This window comes from Oncorhynchus tshawytscha, linkage group LG03 (genome assembly GCF_018296145.1).
Source record: "Oncorhynchus tshawytscha isolate Ot180627B linkage group LG03, Otsh_v2.0, whole genome shotgun sequence".
Lineage (NCBI taxonomy): Eukaryota > Metazoa > Chordata > Actinopteri > Salmoniformes > Salmonidae > Oncorhynchus > Oncorhynchus tshawytscha.
The window spans coordinates 36,559,172-36,573,890 of record NC_056431.1 but is presented as its reverse complement, the minus strand read 5'-3'; the positions used below and the strand labels follow the sequence as shown (position 1 = coordinate 36,573,890).

The 14,719-nt window shown below is 42.7% G+C and overlaps 1 protein-coding gene across 1 annotated transcript in view; it reads right to left on the bottom strand.

The window, feature by feature from the left end:
• Positions 1-1,738: 1,738 nt before the first annotated feature.
• The window catches only part of spegb (striated muscle enriched protein kinase b), a 135,048-nt gene continuing 122,067 nt past the window's right edge, over positions 1,739-14,719 (bottom strand). The window contains exons 33-41 of the mRNA XM_024403168.2: positions 12,406-12,573; positions 11,933-12,055; positions 10,458-10,622; positions 9,308-10,139; positions 7,291-7,530; positions 6,715-6,938; positions 6,138-6,213; positions 5,642-5,791; positions 1,739-5,528 (exon numbers count right to left, since the gene is read on the bottom strand). Of these exons, the coding sequence (XP_024258936.2) occupies positions 5,285-5,528; positions 5,642-5,791; positions 6,138-6,213; positions 6,715-6,938; positions 7,291-7,530; positions 9,308-10,139; positions 10,458-10,622; positions 11,933-12,055; positions 12,406-12,573 (2,222 nt within the window). The 3' untranslated portion in view covers positions 1,739-5,284. The remainder of the gene's footprint in view (positions 5,529-5,641; positions 5,792-6,137; positions 6,214-6,714; positions 6,939-7,290; positions 7,531-9,307; positions 10,140-10,457; positions 10,623-11,932; positions 12,056-12,405; positions 12,574-14,719) is intronic.

The window sequence follows — 14,719 nt, the reverse complement described above, 5'->3', positions numbered from 1 at the left end:
GAAGGTAGAGTCATGCATCCTCCGAAACAAGACCCACCTAACCGCGCTCCTTAACATCATCCAGCGTAACCCGGAAGCCAGCTGCACCAATGTGTATGAAGAAACACTGTTCAACTTGCGACCAGGGTCAGCCTGCAGGCACCCGGCCCGCCTCAATGAGTCGCTAGGGCATGATGAGCCAAGTGAAGCCGTCCCGGCCAAACCCTCCCTTAACCTGGACGATGCTGGGCCAATTATGTCTCTTACTATGGGACTCCTGGCCACGGCCAGTTGTGGCACATCCCAGGAATGAACTTGAAAATAAAAGAGAGCCGCACACTCTAGGAGCTCAGATGCAAAAATGTAATTACCAATGTTTCGACAGCCAAGCTGTCTTCATCAGGGTATAATCACAAACACTGTGTGATGACTCATTTATATAGTGTCAAAAGACACAGGTGTCTGTAATCATGGCCAAGAGTGGCCTAATATCATATATATCTTTCAATGATGCCCTTTTCTTGAGAGCAAAACAATTCACATCTCCTGCCCCAATTCGTTTGGCACAAATCGCCGGCTCCCTTTGACCAGCAGAAACACAAACAATTATCACAAGTCCACTTTTGGGTTACCATCATCGATTCCACAGCATCCAACTCATTTTCACCCACCCTGAAATCACAAATGGATCAGCCAAAATGCAGGGGTCCACTTTCTCCAAAAATGTCACTTCTACCGTCACAGACTCATCTTTATCCTGACCACCGGTGCAAACCTGTCTCCAAGGACTTCACCACACCTGCCACCTCTGATAATTCACCCTCATTCACTTATATGCCCTCCTCCAGACTTCGATCTGGCATACAGCTCACTCTGCTTACACTTTCTACCATTCTTCTTCATTAAACCATCTCCCTTTTTTCCTGAAAATGTTTAGCCGACTCAAGCTCACCCTCCTCCTCTCTCTTCGGCCTCCTCTGCATCCCCTCCATTCCTCATCTGAATTCTATATCTCCTTATGATCATATTGTACTTCTCCTAACATACATCTTGTTTCATCAGCTTGGAAAGTCTTAAATTCATACAGTGCTTAACATATGAGGAAGTCGACCTCAATCCTAATTACTCACACGTGTGTGCAACTAAAGGCTTGGCTAAGCGCTTGGACTCAGTTGGTGCTGCCACCTGGGGATGGAGTGTGGAAGTGCATCCTGGCAGAGTTGTGCTTAACTGTGTGCTAACATTAAACTACCCCCCATATTATAACAACTGGCTGATTGATTGGATAGGATAGCCTGAACAGGAGTTACTGTTGGTTGGTTGTGTTATGCAAATGTATTCATCATTCATCACATATATTTTTTCTATATTTTCTGGAGGATGAAAATGAAATTGTAACCAGCTTTGTAAGGCTTGTTTAAGAAAGGGTGAAACTTTATACAACATTTTATTTTTCAATTAGTCTGAAATGAGAAGTTGTAATCTCTATAAAGTCAAAATGGCCATTTTTGAACAAAGGATGAGAATTTCTTAATAATCTACTGGAGAAACATTTTGGGTTTAAGTACAATTTATGTATGAGTGAAGCTTTTAGTGAGGTTTAAAGCTTTAATATTTAATAATTTTTCCCCCCAAACTCAAATTCATTATGTAAACATTCCAAAACAAATGAAATTATTTTGCTCATATGAGTGCTTTTTAAATGTGATCAACAATGCACAACTCAAAGCTCAATTGAAATAACACAAACTGAAATTAATGGGTTTAAGATGTATGTTCTTTATTATTATTCGTAGCTATTCCATGCCAGATTCAGAGAGATTCCACAGAACAAAGAAGGTTAAGAGCCGCATCAAGGGCTCTATTCAATCATAGCGGTTGTTTCGGCGGTGTCAGAGGTGGAACTGCATTAGAGCTATCAAATCCACAAGTGGCCCCTAGCATTATACCTAAAGCGGACATTGCCATTGGCTGCACGGAGTTGCATTACGAGAAATCCCATGCAGCCTTGTTTACAACTTCTAACACTGGAATGTCAGATGTAATCTATACCTCGATTAGGCTGATCGAAATCCTCATTATTTAATTGAATGTTTTTCAATTTGAGAGTCATTATTTCCATATATATATAGTGGGTGGGTCTAATCCTGAATGCTGATTGGTTAAAACTGCATTCCAGCCTGTATCTGTTCCATAAGTTCCCACCGGCTAAATCTATGACATTAAAATGCCTATTTACTCTTTTTGATCTGACTGTGCAATCCACTGTCTCATCAGCCCAGCCAAGCAATTTCTAAACTTGATCTCCACTATAAATAGCATCTCGACATTATCTCACATTTCTTTTAGACTAACATTTAGTTTCAATATTCAAATTCGATCTCCAGGTGTCCCATAGTAATGAACGTGTCGGGAGTCGGGACAATACAGCATGCAGACAGCGTTTCTCAGCCAGTCAAAATCACGCATCATCTGGGAAAATGTTTATGGATATGTACAAAGAAATGTAAATTGTTAAAAGGTCAAACGAAACGAAGTGCAGCTAGTTTGCAGTCTTTCGAACTTCAGTTTGAAGTGATTGTGTTAGCTGTGTTGTTGGCTAGCTCCTCTGAACAACAGTGTCCTAACGAGAGAGTATATTTTGAAATAGGCAGTCCAAAATCGTGCCTCATTAGCTCATTGTTATGGCTGTATCCAAATAACTGTCACTAGAAAACAGCTTAAACACGTGACGTGACTAAGTTAGCTGTAGTTGGCTAGCTGTCAAGCAAGGGATAAGAACGTTGCCAGCCAGGATGGCAACGGAATATTTAGAACGAATAACTGGGTCGCGTCCGTAGATACAGAACTAAAAAAACACGGAACGACTGGGTCCCGTCTCTGGCAACTGAACCGATAGAACGAACGACCAGCCGGCTTGGATAACAACCATAGATTTGTGTCGGGACTATATCTTGTGGAAGGATGAAATAGTATGAATACAATCATCGAAATAAGGTTTTTAATGAAAAATCTGAATCATTATTTGAGTATGTTGGTAACCTGTTGTATAAAAGTGATAATGCACTCAAAGCCGGTGTTTGGAGGATATATTGGCACGGTTTGCCGGCCCTTGACTTTGTCTTGGGCCTAACAACACCCGTGTCAATATATCCTCCAAATACCAGCTTCTAGGACATTATCACTTATATAGCATACACTTTCTCATGGGTGTATTTTCGGGACAATGATTTGACAGCTCCAATGCAGTTTCACCCCCGACACTGCCAAAACATCAGCTAGGGTGTCGGCTATCTCCACTTAATGCTCGATCTGATTTAATCTAGGCCCCAGCTGAATTGCTCAATCAATTAATAAATAAATAAATGCACACACACACACACACACAAAGCCATCCAGTATCATAATACCCCCCCGAATAATTCATTATTTAATTAAAGCTAATATTGATTCTCAACTTACAAAGCAAACGTTTGTGTTTCAATGTGCATTACCTGGGACACTGCAATAATTCAAGGTATTTTACTTTGGTACAAAACTATTAACTTTATCATTACCAACCTTGCAAACAGTTCCATTCCATAATCATTTGCAATTACTTTACTTCTTAACGTACTGGAGGTGTCTTGCACATTCCTTCTTTGTATTCATACATCAATATTCACTCTCTCTATTTTTAAATGTTAATACGGTCTCCACAATCCATTGAAATATATTCTTAATCCATTTTATAGATTTACCCCAAGTACTCCTGTCATCCAAGAAATTGGGCATATCATAATTGTATACAAAACTGCATGATATGACACACAGGGCAGGCATCAAACTAATATCATACTTGACAATGGTATTCAACTACAAGAATCCTGCTGAAATACTTAATTGTTAACAAACTGCTGATTTAAAAACTGAAATACAATGTAAAGTAAAAATCAACTTCATGACACTCATTTGCCGCATCACTGCATGACTATACCACAATAAATATATATCATATCTATACTATTAAATCTCTTATGTTTATGAAACGTTCACACTTTCTTCATCTGCGTGGATGTGACTGACATGCACCTACACACATTTATTTTTCAAATATGGCAATAACCCCAAAACAAAGATACATTCTTTCTCCAAGCATCATCCTAATTTAAAAGTGGGAACTTGTATTATCTGTGTACTAATTTAAATTCTTACAGTCAAAGAGGTCCTGTTTAACTGTAGATTAAGCCACTCATCACTCCCTCTACCCATTCACATTTTACAAATGTAATTTGTCAAAATGTTCAATCTGAACTCTAGTAAGGGCACTTGTAAGCTACAGCATGACCCTTCCACATTATACCCTGTGACTCAAGACACCCTCAGTTAATGTGAATCTAAGGTACTGGAGTTCAAGGCAGCCTTTGTATACACAGACTTGGTATACACAAATCCTCTGCAATGTCCATGAATTATGGGAACTATAGGAAAATGTAGCCATTGACATGGTAATATATAATGACAAAGACTCAACGGGCCAAATCAGAATGCCTTTAAGAATATTTTCAGGCCGATGATGTCATATTTCTTGATTTGGGTTGCATTGATTGGTTGTTCACTGTTCTGGTAGCTATTGCTGATCTTGCCTCGACCATTTAGCTAACAATTATTTCTCAATGCATTTATTCCGTCTCATGTTTTCAAGAACATTCTGATGATCAGAGATAGAAAATGACACTGAGCACTATGTTGTGCATACCGTAGCACCCAAAATCATGGGTAAAAGATGTTATCAGTAGTGTCGCTTTGTTCATAAAAAAATGCTAAGAAGAGACATAATCTCCACAAATGTCATTATCCTAGGGAAAGATAAAATCACACATGCACTAGATGTTTCGAGAAGATATCTGGTTGATGTACATGGATACAAGAGGATCAGATGAAAACTTTGTGAGATTGTTAACATAAAAAAAGAGAGCAGAGGTTTGGAACTTTGAGCTGGCATCCAGTCCTTGAGAAACATGTATCACCCCATGAAATACACAAAGAACCATCGTGGGATTGTCTCATTGCAAGACAAAAAAATGTGTGGCTTCCTGTAGGCTTAGTATAGGGACTTTCTGGTGGAGGCAGAGAGGTTAGGTCCTCAATATTCAGAACCAGTGCTGGATTTTGTGATTTTATGTCCATTTGGCTGAAAAGGTCAAAGTCACACCTCATCTCAACAAGTTAGGGAGCTCGGTCCTAAGACCTGCCTCGTTTAGATTGCGTACTTCCTCTCAGGCAACAGCTCCTGCCTTCATGCATTTGACATATGAAGCCGTGCTCACTGTGTGACCGGTGTCATGGGCAAAGGGGGTAGAGGGCAGGTGGGTGACTGGGGCGAGCTCTGGTATGACCGGAGAAGGACCTTGTGCTTGGTGGCCACCCCCACCCGCAGGCTCTGCTGTTCGTCCAGGTATTCCTTGAGGCGCGTGGTGGTGAAGGTGAGGGTCTGCCGCCGCAGCCGCATCAGGTAGGCATCCTGGAGCCATGAGTTGTTGTAGCAGTCCTTGATGGAAGGACGGGCCCTGAAACGGAGGTTACAACCAGGGTCAGTGCAGACAGTAGATAATATAATCAATGGACCAATTAATCTAAAGAAAAGAGCACTTAATTGGTATTAATTATCAGCTGCACTTACCAAGGGTAGCTACACAGGATCTTCTTTAAAAACAGAGAGGCACTTTGAGACACATTCTGGTAGAGTTTGCCCAAGTCAAACTTGGCTGCCAGGATTCTGGCTTCAGCCTCCTGTGGATCATAATCCATGAAGGGCGACCTTCCGCTTAGCCTGAAAACGTTTGAAATGGGTTTTAAATAGGTTTGAAATAAACATACAGGACAGAGCACTTAAAATAAACAAATTAACACAGTCAAATATTAATGTGTAACAATTTGTGTGTTGAGACATTTAAATGAACGTTAAAGTTTGATTTTATTCATGTAAAGCAGGTGCCCATCTCTTACACTGTGTAGATGGCTGCAAAAATGGATTCATTCATAAAAAATATATTTTTTTTTACAGAACTGTATAGGGACAAATTGCAACTCATGAATGGTACTTGAATGAACTGGGATTTGGCTTAAATTTCAAATGAGTTCAAATGACATTGGCCCAAAGCCTTGGCCATACTCACATGATGAAGGTCAACACGCCTACACTCCAAATGTCAGCCGGAGGGCCCACCACATCCCCTTTCAACATCTCAGGCGCTTTAGGGAAAGGTTAGGAAAAAGAGAACAGGTTAGGGAAAGGTTAGTGTGGGAACTTTGAGGCATTCAGGACACATAAAGTGGCACAACTAGCGTATGTTCACATACTGTATCTGGTATTAACACATGATTAATTGATCAAAGATTCATCTATCACAATCTGTTCATCGCTCAGTCGGTTCATCTGTACATGGTATTATGAGCCATCCCTTACCGTCTGTGTCTACATTGTGCCACAGAGACAGACCGATTGGCTACAGAGCATTTTTTGCACAGAACACATTTTGATATGCTTGAAATTCTCTGTTCAGATTGCCCAAGTTTAAAAACTATCACATTAATACATATTATTATACACAAGGATTCCCTATTATACATATTTGATTGCTAAGTTGAATCAGGTATGTTAGCGCCAGGCAAGAACAACATTTTTCACCCCCTAAGTTTCAACCCTCAGGATTGGGTTGAGAGACACCGATTTAGATCATTCTCATGACTTACACATATACTCCAGAGTTCCAACAGGTGGGCTGAACTGCTTGAGGAAGAGTGGGTTAAAGGTCTGGGCGCTGCCAAAGTCAATGATCTTCACTACGTTCATGTAGGTGATGATGATGTTCTCCGGCTTGATGTCTAAGTGCAGGATGCGGCGGTTGTGCAGGTAATCCAAACCCTGCAGGACCTGAACAATGTAGCCCACCACGTCATCCTCTGAGTAGCGGAATCTAGGGGGACAACAAAGGATGAAAGTGTTGAGGTCAATTCCATCAATTGAGAAAGTAAACTGAAATCCAATTTCTTTTGATTTGAATTTATTTGGGTAAAAAAAAGAATACCACAAGATTTGCATTGCATCCCCTGACTATAGCCCTTTAAAGCATTAATAGAAACACTCATTTCCAAAGTTGTCCTTGAAGATCAATAGCTTTTCAACGAAGAAATCCAATGGAATTGACCCCAACCCTGGCCCAGGGATACTATACAGAGCAAAAGTAATCATTACATACAAAATCATATAACAGAAATAAGATAGTTATTTCCATTAGTTGGTATACAGAAGAATATGTGCTGTTTGACCTGTCGATGAGGCTGTAGAGGAGCTCTTTTCCACTGCAGCACTCCGAGATGAGCACTAGGTAGCGGGGCGTGACGTAAGCCTCATGCAGAGCCATGATCTTGTCATGGTGGAGGGACTTGAGGATGTCGTACTCCTGCAGCACTGTCTGTTTATTGTCTGCCTCGTAGGGCACAATCTTAGCCATGAACAGGTTGCCCGTGGCGTTCTCTCTACACTCTCGGATCACGCCAAAGCGGCCCCTTTAAGACAAACAAAGAGACAACCTTGAATTAACACTTCAAAAAAAGCCAGCAAGTATAACTGTATACAAACCATTCAAATGTTGTAAAATAAGGCTTATAATAGACTGTATGATGTCTCTCTAAATGTATCAACATTACAACAGACTCAAAAGTCATTCTAACAGAATTAGACATTGAATTAGAGGTAGATTTCCAGGGAAATGCAGTATATAATAAATAATAATAATAGTGTTTGATAATAATAATAATAATATACTGACCAAAAATATAAATGCAACATGTAAAGTGTCCGTGCCATGTTTCATGAAATAAAATAATTCTAGAAAACTTTTTTTTCAGATTCTGTGCTAAAATGTATTATGCTGGGGACAATAAAAGGCCACTCTAAAATGTGTAGTTTTGTCACACAACACAATGCCACAGATGTCTAAAGTTTTGAGAGAGCGTGGAATTGGCAGGCAGGACAGTCCACCAGAGTTCTTGCCAAAGAATGCAATGTTAATTTCTCTACCATAAGCCGCCTCAAACGTCTTTTTAAAGAATTTGTCAGTGCGCCAAGCCGGCCTCACAACCGCAGACCACACATAACCATGCCAGCCCAGGACGTCCACATTTGGCTCCTTCACCTGTGGGATCGTCTGAGACCAGCCACCCAGACAGCTGATGAAACTGTGGGATGGCACAACTGAAGAATTTCTGCACAAACTGTCAAACAAGAAGCAATGTCAGCACAAGAACGGTTCGTCGGGAGATTAATGAAATGGGTTTCCGTGGCCGGCCAGCCTTACACGAGCCTAAGATCACCATGCGCAACGCCAAGCGTCAGTTGGAGTGGTGTAAAGCTTGCCGCTATTGGAATCTGGAGCAGTGGAAACACATTCTTTGGTGTGATGAATCACGCTTCACCATCTAGCAGTCCGACAGATGAATCTGGGTTTGGTGGATAAGGAGAAAGCTACCTGCCTGAATGCATAGTGTCAACTGTAAAGTTTGGTTCAGGAGGAATAATGGTCTGGGGCTGTTTTCATGGTTCGGGCTAGGTCCCTTAGGTCCATTGAAGGGAAATCTTAACGCTACAGCATACAATGACATTCTAGACGATTCTGTGCTTCCAACATTGGGGCAACAGTTTGCCGCATCAACAGTTTCCTATTTCAGCATGACAATGCCCCCTTGCACAAAGCAAGGTCTATACAGAAATGTTTTGTTGAGATTGGTGTGGAAGAACTTGACTAGCCTGCACAGAGCCCTGACCACAACCTCATTGAACAACTTTGGGATGAATTGGAATGCCGGCTGCGAGCCACGCCTAATCGCCCGACCTAAATAATGCTCTTGTGGCTAAATGGAAGCAAGTCCCTGCAGCAATGTTCCAACATCTAGTGGAAAGCCTTCCCAGAAGAGTGGAGGCTGTTATAGCAGCAAAGGGGAGACCAACTCCATATTAATGCCCATGATTTTGGAATGAGATGTTCGACGAGCAGGTGTCCACATACTTTTGGTCATGTATTGTATCTGTGACCAACAGAGGCATATCTGTATTCCCAGTCATGTGAAATCCATAGATCATGGCCTAATTAATTTATTTCAATTTATTGATTTCCTTATATGAACAGTAACTCAGTAAAATCTTTTAAATTGTTGCATTTTGCATTTTTGTTCAGTGTAACAACACAGTTATGGATAGACAGTCTAGAGGGAAATGCTGTGTCTAAAATATCCCTGAGCATAACACTGTGGGAGCATTGTGGACATTACTTTTTACATTCTTTACCTGGCCTTCTCATCCATGAAGGTGTACGGTTTCTGGGGCACTCCCTGGCGCAGGGAACTCTCACCAGGGCGTCCCCCCAACGGCGTCTTGCGTCCTGACAGGGTGCCGGAGGGGGTCATCCGCCCAGACGGGGTCATACGTGTGGGTGTAACCCCACCATCCCCTACAGGACTCATGCTGGAAACCAGCACCACCGGGGGTGAGATGGGGGTGGAGGGGGATGGTGGGATGACGCGTGCCGTGGTAGCCGGTATTGGCGCATACATGGGCACAGACGAAATGGGTTTGCCAATGGCTGTGGGAGGGACCACAGGTGGGGGCGGGGTCTTAGTCATGGGCGAGACGATATTTATGGGACTCTGGGGTTTGGGGAGAACGATAGGAGGAGCGAGCTTGGTTACGGTTCCCAGTTGAGACTGTGCCGTTTTCGTGACGTTGATATTGATGGTGGTCTTGGCTTTGGCCGGGGCAGGAGCGGACTGAACTGGAGACGGGATTTGGATCTCAGGGATGGCCCGATGGGATGGGGCCACATTAGTAACAATGGGGGCGGAGGCAGCGCTGGTTAGGGTCTGAGGGACTGAGGGTTTGGAATCAACAGGTTTAAAAGCGGGGATAGAAGCAATAGACTTGGCCGCTGGTACAGCAGGAGCAGGAGCAGGAGCAGCAGCAGAGGGGGATGGGGTCTGTGTGGATGGGGAGAAAGATGGGGCTGGGGTCGGCACTTTACTAGGCACAGGCTTCATGGAGGGGACGGTAATTGCTGACGTTTTGACAACCGGTGCTGCATGGACTGTCTTCACAACGACTGATCCACTGGATTTTGTTGGTGCTGTTGATTCAGAATAATACAGTTCTTAGTATTACGAGAGTGAGCCCTCTCGTAGAATTCTATGAAAAAGACTTTGCTAGGAAACATTCATATTTGATGGAGAAAGTATGGGAGTTTACAGGAGTTTGTCAATCTCCAGGTGCCTAGTACATCATACATGTGTGCAAACATGTATGATGTAAACTCCAGGTGCCTAGTACATCATACATGTGTGCAGACATTTAAACCAAATGGAAAATAAATGTATGATAATAATGACATACTGTATTACCGTTAGGTCTTCATAGTAAGGTCTTCATAGTAGAAAGTAGCACATACCTGAGGCATCCAGGCACACTAACTCTGAGAGGTTACTGTAGGGTCCTTGGCCTGCCTTGTTCACACACGCCACTCTAAACCTGAAGGTGCCCCTTCCTGGCAAGTCTACCACATTGTAGTAACAGTCAGCCACTCCAGTGGCCACGATGAGCCAGTTACTCTCACCTGGGGGAGAAAGACCATAGACATACATTTACGTGTTCATGTTTATATTTCATTTAGAAAGACACATTTCAATCAATCGTCAGAGAATAAGGTCCCGGAAGGCAGTTATTTTGAATGAATCATTGGCATAATAAAACTGCATTAAAAAAATGTCTCTCGTGTCACCCAGCTCCTCTGCACACTCCGCTGGCTTTCAGTCGAAGATTGCTTCCACTACAAGCCCATGTTGCTTACCTATGGAACAGCAGGAGGAACTGCGCCTCCCTACCTTCATGCTATGCTCAAACCCTACAACCCAACCCGAGCACTTCGTTCAGCCATCTCACGTCTCTTGACCCTCCCCCCTACGGAAGGGGCAGCTCCTGCTCAGCCCAGTCCAAGCTCTTCTCTGTCCTGGCACCCCAATGGTGGAGCCAGCTACCCCCTGAAACTAGAACAGAGTCCCTACCCATCTCCTGAAAACATCTGAAACCCTACCTCTTCAAACAGTTTCTTAAACAATCCACCTCCTCACCTTAAATACAAAATGTAAAATTTTTACCAGCACTTGCACTTGACCCCCCTTGCACTTGACCCCCATTGCACTTGATCCCCCTTGCACTTAACCCCACCTAGCTATCTTAAGATGATTAAACTAACTGTAAGTCGCTCTGAATACGAGTGTCTGCTAAATGTGTCACGGCCTGATCTGTTTCATCTGTCCTTGTGATTGTCTCCACCCCCTCCAGGTGTGGCTTATTTTCCCCAGTGTATTTATCCCTGTGTTTCCTGTCTCTCTGTGTCAGTTAATCTTGTATGTTTCCAAGTCAACCAGCGTTTTTCCCGTTCTCCTGCTTCTTGCATTCTTCTTTTTCTAGTCCTCCCGGTTTTGACCCTTACCTGTTTCTGGACTTTGTACCTGCCTGCCTGACTATTCTGCCTGCTTAACTACAAGCCTCTCTGCCACTCTGTACCTCTGGGCTCTGATCTGGTTTTGACCTTTTTGCCTGTCCACGAACATTCTCTTGCCTACTCCTTTTGGATGAATAAACATTGTAAGACTCCAACCATCTGCCTCCTGCGTCTGCATTTGGGTGTCGCCTTGTGCCTTGATAAAATGATTACAATTTTAAATGTAAATGTATTTCTATCAGTGATTGAACAGAACAACACTGCCATATTGCAAATGACTGCAACAGAGCAATAATGTGTTGGACTGTGTACATTTGGCGTATGATACAACTGAATTTGGACAGTATGGCTTTAAGTTCAGACTTTGAAATGATACGAATGAAGTTATATGTGTGAGTGTATGTGACACCGTGACTCACCCTCTGCTTTTCTCTCCAGAGAGTAGGTGCAGGGGGCTGTAGTGTCTGATGGCCTCCAGAGGACCAGGGCAGTGTTCTTATAGCGCTGGGGAACCTCAGGAGTCCCAGGATGATTGGGCAGCCCTAGAAGGGCAGAGAGGTATAGGTACAACTCAGTCCTGTTCATTCAAAACCACTAAAAGTGTTTTAAATGACTAGGCCTAAATAAAAAAGATTTTCAGTTGCATGAGATTTGGTCTAAAGATAGATCAATATCAAGTTGATGGTAATTCATTGGGTATCATTTTCTGACGTGACAAAATTAGGAAGGAATTTGCGCTAGAATAGGTTCATTCGCCCAACTGAGTTGGCCAAGGGGTCTATCCAAACCTACATAATAGAGCAGGAAAATCTGTAATTTAGAAAACAAAAAAAAAAAAAAAAAAAATTCTCTCTCTCCCTCTATTTCCCTCTCTGAGGTCTGTGACTCTTACGAGCAAGGGAGAGAGTACAGGAGCTGGAGACCGAAGCCAGAGGGTTGGTAGCCACACACTCGTATAGCCCTGCATCCTTCTTGGTGGTTGTCATGATCATCAGCAGCTGCCTGCCATCCGGACAGGAGATCATGTTCATTCTGGCATCAATCTGCAGAGGCTTCTTATCTGAAATGGGAGGAAAAGGTACACTTAAAGCCAACAGTTATAATGCAATATGATGCATTTACAATGCATTCGGAAAGTATTCAGACCCTTTAACCTTTTCCACATTTTGTTACGTTACAGCCTTATTCTAAAATGAATAAAATAAATAAAAACAGAAATACCTTATTCACATACAGTGGGGCAAAAAAGTATTTAGTCAGCCACCAATTGTGCAAGTTCTCCCACTTAAAAATATGAGAGAGGCCTGTAATTTTCATCATAGGTACACTTCAACTATGACAGACAAAATGAGAAAAAAAATCCATTTTTGATGAATTTACTTGCAAATTAGGGTGGAAAATAAGTATTTGGTCACCTACAAACAAGCAAGATTTCTGGCTCTCACAGACCTGTAACTTCTTCTTTAAGAGGCTCCTCTGTCCTCCACTCGTTACCTGTATTAATGGCACCTGTTTTAACTTGTTATCAGTATAAAAGACACCTGTCCACAACCTCAAACAGTCACACTCCAAACTCCACTATGACCAAGACCAAAGAGCTGTCAAAGGACACCAGAAACAAAATTGTAGACCTGCACCAGGCTGGGAAGACTGAATCTGCAGTAGGTAAGCAGCTTGGTTTTAAGAAATCAACTGTGGGAGCAATTATTAGGAAATGGAAGATATACAAGACCACTGATAATCTCCCTCGATCTGGGGCTCCACGCAAGATCTCACCCCGTGTCGTCAAAATGATCACAAGAACGGTGAGCAAAAATCCCAGAACCACACAGGGGGACCTAGTGAATGACCTGCAGAGAGCTGTGACCAAAGTAACAAAGCCTACCATCAGTAACACACTACGCCGCCAGGGACTCAAATCCTGCAGTGCCAGACGTGTTCCCCCTGCTTAAGCCAGTACATGTCCAGGCCCGTCTGAAGTTTGCTAGAGAGCATTTGGATGATCCAGAAGAAGATTGGGAGAATGTCATATGGTCAGATGAAACCAAAATATAACTTTTTGGTAAAAACTCAACTCGTCGTGTTCGGAGGACAAAGAATGCTGAGTTGCATCCAAAGAACACCATACCTACTGTGAAGCATGGGGGTGGAAACATCATGCTTTGGGGCTGTTTTTCTGCAAAGGGACCATGACGACTGATCCGTGTAAAGGAAAGAATGAATGGGGCCATGTATCGTGAGATTTTGAGTGAAAACCTCCTTCCATCAGCAAGGGCATTGAAGATGAAACGTGGCTGGGTCTTTCAGCATGACAATGATCCCAAACACACCGCCCGGGCAACGAAGGAGTGGCTTCGTAAGAAGCATTTCAAGGTCCTGGAGTGGCCTAGCCAGTCTCCAGATCTCAACCCCATAGAAAATCTTTGGAGGGAGTTGAAAGTCCGTGTTGCCCAGGAACAGTCCCAAAACATCACTGCTCTAGAGGAGATCTGCATGGAGGAATGGGCCAAAATACCAGCAACAGTGTGTGAAAACCTTGTGAAGACTTACAGAAAACATTTGACCTCTGTCCTTGCCAACAAAGGGTATATAACAAAGTATTGAGATAAACTTTTGTTATTGGCCAAATACTTATTTTCCACCATAATTTGGAAATTAATTAATTAAAATCCTACAATATGATTTTCTGGATTTTTCTTCCTCATTTTGTCTGTCATAGTTGAAGTGTACCTATGATGAAAATTACAGGCCTCTCTCATCTTTTTAAGTGGGAGAACTTGCATGACTGGTGGCTGACTAAATACTTTTTTGCCCCACTGTAAAGTAGTCAGACCCTTTGCTATGAGACTTGAAATTGAGCTCAGGTGAATCCTGTTTCCATTGATCATCCTTGAGATATTTCTACAACTTGATTGGAGTCCACCTGTGGTAAATTCAATTGATAGGACAATATTTGGAAAGGCACATACCTGCCTATATATGGTCCCACAGTTGACAATGCATGTCAGAGGAGCTCCGAGACAGGATTGCATCGAGGCACAGATCTGGGGAAGGGTACCAAAACATTTTTGCAGCATTGAAGTTCCCCACGAACACAGTGGCCTCCATAAGTTTGGAGCCACCAAGACTCTACCTAGAGCTAGCCACTCGGCCAAAATGAGCAACCGAGGGAGAAGAGCCTTGGTCAGGGAGGTGACCAAGAACCC